Source organism: Leptopilina boulardi, unplaced genomic scaffold, assembly GCF_019393585.1.
Source record: "Leptopilina boulardi isolate dan_hultmark-lab unplaced genomic scaffold, ZJU_Lbou_2.1 LbouV2_162, whole genome shotgun sequence".
Taxonomy (NCBI): Eukaryota; Metazoa; Arthropoda; class Insecta; order Hymenoptera; family Figitidae; genus Leptopilina; species Leptopilina boulardi.
This window is the reverse complement of record NW_026137710.1, coordinates 1468521-1473337: the sequence shown is the minus strand read 5'-3', so window position 1 is coordinate 1473337 and position 4817 is coordinate 1468521. Positions and strand designations below refer to the sequence as shown.

General features: G+C 36.0%; 1 protein-coding gene across 1 annotated transcript; it reads left to right on the top strand.

Annotated features, from left to right (window-relative positions):
- Positions 1–2568: 2568 nt before the first annotated feature.
- On the top strand, positions 2569–3453 carry LOC127276968 (uncharacterized). The gene has a single exon (XM_051297727.1). It carries the CDS (start codon positions 2569–2571, stop codon positions 3451–3453), a length of 885 nt encoding a protein of 294 aa, XP_051153684.1.
- Positions 3454–4817: the final 1364 nt, after the last annotated feature.

Here is a 4817-nt window from a genome sequence, read left to right as displayed (position 1 = left end):
ATGGCTGATAGAAGTCCATGTTGGATATGCAATTTTGAATTTTTGAAATCTGACTTCAGATTCGTAATCAGCGACCCAAAAAACCCCCAGATACTCTATTGCACATTAATTTTTAAAAAATTTCCTAAAATAATGTCCCCCTACCAAAAAAAATTCAAGGGGTAGTTCCCCCCCATAAATCAGCTTTTGGTGAAAAACAAAACATACATGTCAAATTGTTTTCAAAAAACTACAAAACTGACAAGTTTCAGAAAAATCGGCGTATGGCACTTCCCTAGTGTTACTTGTCAGCAACTTAGAAAACCTGTAGATACCAAATTTCGTAATAATCTGACAATTTTTTAAAAATAATTCCTTAATTTTGAATCAGGCATATCGAATTTCAGAAATCTGACATCAGATTCGTAATCAGCGACCCAAAAAACCCCTAGATACCAAGTTTGAAGTAAATCTTATAATTTTTTCAAAATTCGTCAGCCATATTGTATCCGCCATTTTGGATTTTGAAAATCTAACTTCAGATTCATAATCATCGACACAAAAAACCCCCAGATTCCAAGTTTGAAGTTAATACATCAATTTTTAAAAAAATCGACTACTTCTCAAAATCCGACATGTTTTTTGAGGTTAGAAAAAAATCCTGACGTGATGGAGCAAAACGGACTTCGGATTCGTGTTCAGCGCTTCAAAATACATAGGGTTAGGGTATTCCGGTCAAAAGTACATGACACTTTTTTTTTTGTGTGGCTGTGTAATTATTGTTAATATTATATGGAGTCCTATTATTTACGGATACGCTATAAATGGGGATCCTTCTAAATATAGTAAAAACTCCATAGTGGTGACCCCGACGTGATCAATTTCTCGTCGGCCACGAGGTTAAAGTGCAAAAATATATATCGATTTTTATCTGCACAAATATGCAAATTCGAAAAATTTTTTAAAATTTTATCGCAACAAGAATTTTTTCTTGATTTATCCCTGGCAATATTTTTAATGAAGGAAGTGATTTTATGTCATCTTTTTCGCTTCACATATTTGCCATGCGGTCATATACTGATTTCGCCATTTTGGAGCAGTTACTCTGAGTCAATATCAGCGAGCCAGTTTATTAAATAATTCACTGCTTTTGAGGATATCTGACGTTTTTTATCATCTTTGACAATGCCAAGCAGAATATTCGTTGCTGCCAATTTTTCTACGACTTTGAGGAATTGATGTAAAATTTTCATTCAATTGTTTGCGGAAATGCAGTCAACTGACTTTTCAAACACTTTTTGAAACGGCGCATAGGCCTACCATTCCTGCCTATGCAACAGGTATGTGAATTTTTCCTTCCTGGTGCAAAATAACAGTTTCAAGACTCTTCTGTCCCCTGATGAGTCTTTTCTTTTTCTGATTTTCACGGCGTAATCCTGAGAGTTTCATTACGAGACTTTGTTCCTGTCAACTCCTGGTGCTGGTGCCGAGTCGAGAGGAAGACTTTTTCAATTTTTGGATGGAACTATACGTCGCATTCTCCAGCTGCATCTACCTCGAAGGACGTATTGTCTTGTACACACTTTTTCTTGCTTTTATCTGTTTTTTGTCATATCTATTATCGTAAGTTATTATTTATTTTTTATCTTACATTTGACGCAGAAATATTTAATTCTTAATATTATTTTAAAAGAATCATTTTAAATATATTGTGCTTCCGCGCAACATTTTTTTTGACATAATCTATTTTGCGATATTGACGTTTTTCGCGAAAATTAAAAATTTTTTTGTGGATTTGATGCATATTTGAAAAATATTACTTGCAAAGTGAGAAATTTTAAATTTTCAATATTATGAGGAAATTTCAACATTATTTTTCCCTTTTATTATATTAAAATTAACTAATTTTTGATTAACGATGTACCGTAACAAAAATTTATTTACGAAATGAGAATTACTTTGACAACGCCTTTGTGGATTGACAATGTGATCTTTGTTATTATGATCTACATTACAATTTCAATCTTACTTTTCTTTGCGTCATTTTTGAAGTGAGTTATTTAAATTTTAATTTAACTTAAAGTCATTTTCGAAAAATTTTTTTTGGGAATATATATATATATTTTTTTTTCTCTCTCGCTCATAGACTTAAAGATATTTGACAAGTCTAATTATTTTGATATAAGCGATTCTACAAAGATATTGTAAACAATATTATTTTCTGCGTTTCAATTTTTGAATAATTCAATTGACATGGAAATTTGCATTATTTTTTTTTATGGTTTTGTTTAGCGATATTAGCAACGATATTCTCGCTTTAACTTTTTTTTTGTTTTTACTACGTTTCGTTCTGTGCGTCACACGATTTTATAAATGTACAATTTGAGTAACATTTTGATTGCTGGTTTCGGGTTCGAGATTTACCTTTGATGAGAATTTATTTTTGTTATGTTCGATTTGGTTCAGTGAGGTTCCGAATACTTTTATAAGAGTATTTGTACGTTTTTTTTTTATATAATTTTATATAACTATCGAGCATTTTGAGTTTTATTTATAAATAAAAACTTTATTTTCGAATTTTATTTCGCAATGGCTTCTCGGGAAGATTTGGATCAGTTGAAGGTCGAACTGGATGATGCGGTCGCGCGTATTGCGGAATTGCAGATCCATGATCAGGTTGATGCCACTCGTTTAGGCAAGATTCCAAAATTTTATGTGGAGGATCCGAGCTTATGGTTTATTCAAGTCGAAGCTGTTTTTGCGAACGGGAGAATCACGAGTGATAAAACTAAATCTAATCACGTTATTGCACAGTTGGATGCGGATGTTATAATATGCATTCGCGATTTAATCATCATAAACCCTCGTCCTGAGAATCTTTATGATCGGATTAAGGCGCGAATAATTCGTCATTTTTCTGTTTCTTCTGAAGCACGTTTGCGGCAGTTACTTAAGGGTGATGTTTCTTCTGCAGGGAAACCATCACAAATCCTTAGCAGGTTAAATAATTTGAATGATAATCGGTGCGGTACCGATATCATTCGTTCTATTTTTCTGGATCAATTGCCAGTTCAACATCGTGCTATATTAGTTGCGTCTCAAATCGAGGATCTTTCTAATCTCGCCGTTATGGCTGATAAGATCTTCGAAACTGTCGAGCTGACAACCGTAAATGTTGCTTCAACTATGGTTGAAGATGCGCATACTTCAGACCTTATGAAAAGAATTGACTCGTTGACCGCGCAAGTATCTTCTTTAAAACGTGAATCTCGTTCTCGCGACAATTATTCTAATAACAGATCTCGATCTAAATCAAAGGGAAGAGCTCGTTCTAAACCTTCGAATCCGAATGAAAGATGTTTTTATCATAAAAAGTTTGGAAAGAAGGCGAGAGATTGTAGAAAGCCTTGCTCTTGGGTTGATTATTCCAAGGAGAACGGAAATGATAATAAAAAGGAGGTTAAGGAAAACTAATAGCCCCCCTCCGTACGGAGACAGTCGGAGTGGGTGCTTCTTCTAAACGTCTCCATGTTATCGATCGGGAAACCCGAATGAAGTTTCTTAGCGATACCGGTTCCGATGTTTCCCTTATTCATGTTAATAAAAAATCTAAATCTAGACAAACCGAGCTTTTCCTATATGCTGCTAACGATACTCGAATCCCGACTTTCGGTGAACGCAATTTGACATTAAATATTGGTTTGAGACGCGCAATTTCGTGGAATTTTTGTGTAGCTGCGGTTCCTTATCCCATAATTGGAGCGGACCTGTTGTCTCATTATGGCTTAGTTGTTGATCTTCGTCGATGCAGATTAGTTGATCCTCTCACTCAAATTGAGGCCGTTGGTTTCTTGCATAAAGCATCTGTTTGTGATGTGGCAACCACGGATCGTAAGTCAACTTATGCAAAAATTTTGTCGTCTTATCCCGAAATTACTAGTTTGATACAACCTGAGCGTCCTCCAACACGTGCTGTTCATCATCATATTATCACTGAAGGTTATCCGGTTTTTTTTCGTGCTCGTCGACTTCCTCTAAAAAAACAAAAGTATGCTGAGAAGACTTTTCGGGAATGGGAGAAGGCTGGTAAGGTTCGTCGTTCTTCTGGCGAATGGGCTTCTCCAATTCATTTGGCTCCTAAGGGAAACGATGAATGGAGGGTCTGCGGTGATTACCGTGGTTTAAATGCTGTGACAGTTCCTGACAGATACCCTGTTCTTCATATCCACGAATTTTCGTCCAGGCTCCATGGGAAGAAGAGGTTTTCGAAGATTGATTATCTGACTGACTATATAAGACTGCTTATCATCAAATTCCAATCGCTCCTGAAGACATTAAAAAAACTGCTGTCATTACCCCATTCGGTCTTTATGAATTTTTGGTAATGACATTCGGGCTGCGAAATGCTGGTCAGACCTTTCAAAGGTTCATTCACCAGGTATTTGACGGATTGGACTTTGTTTCTGCATACATCGATGATGTCCTCATAGCATCCACCACTGAGGAGGAGCATGAGGAGCACCTGAAGATTGTTTTTCAGCGTCTCAGGGACTTTGGTCTTAAAATTAATTTTTCGAAATGTGTCTTTGGTCAGACAGAGCTTGAATTTCTTGGTTATTTAATTTCCGAACATGGTGTCGGACCTACTCCTGCAAAAGTTAAAGCTATCGTTGAATATCCAAAACCGGAAACTATTGTCGAGCTTCGTAGGTTCCTTGGTCTCGTCAATTTTTATCGTCGCAATCTTCCTCACGCGGCGCGCGTTCAGGCACCGCTGAATGATTTTCTCAGAGATTCGAAAAAGAACGACAAGCGTAAAATTCTTTGGAACTCGGATG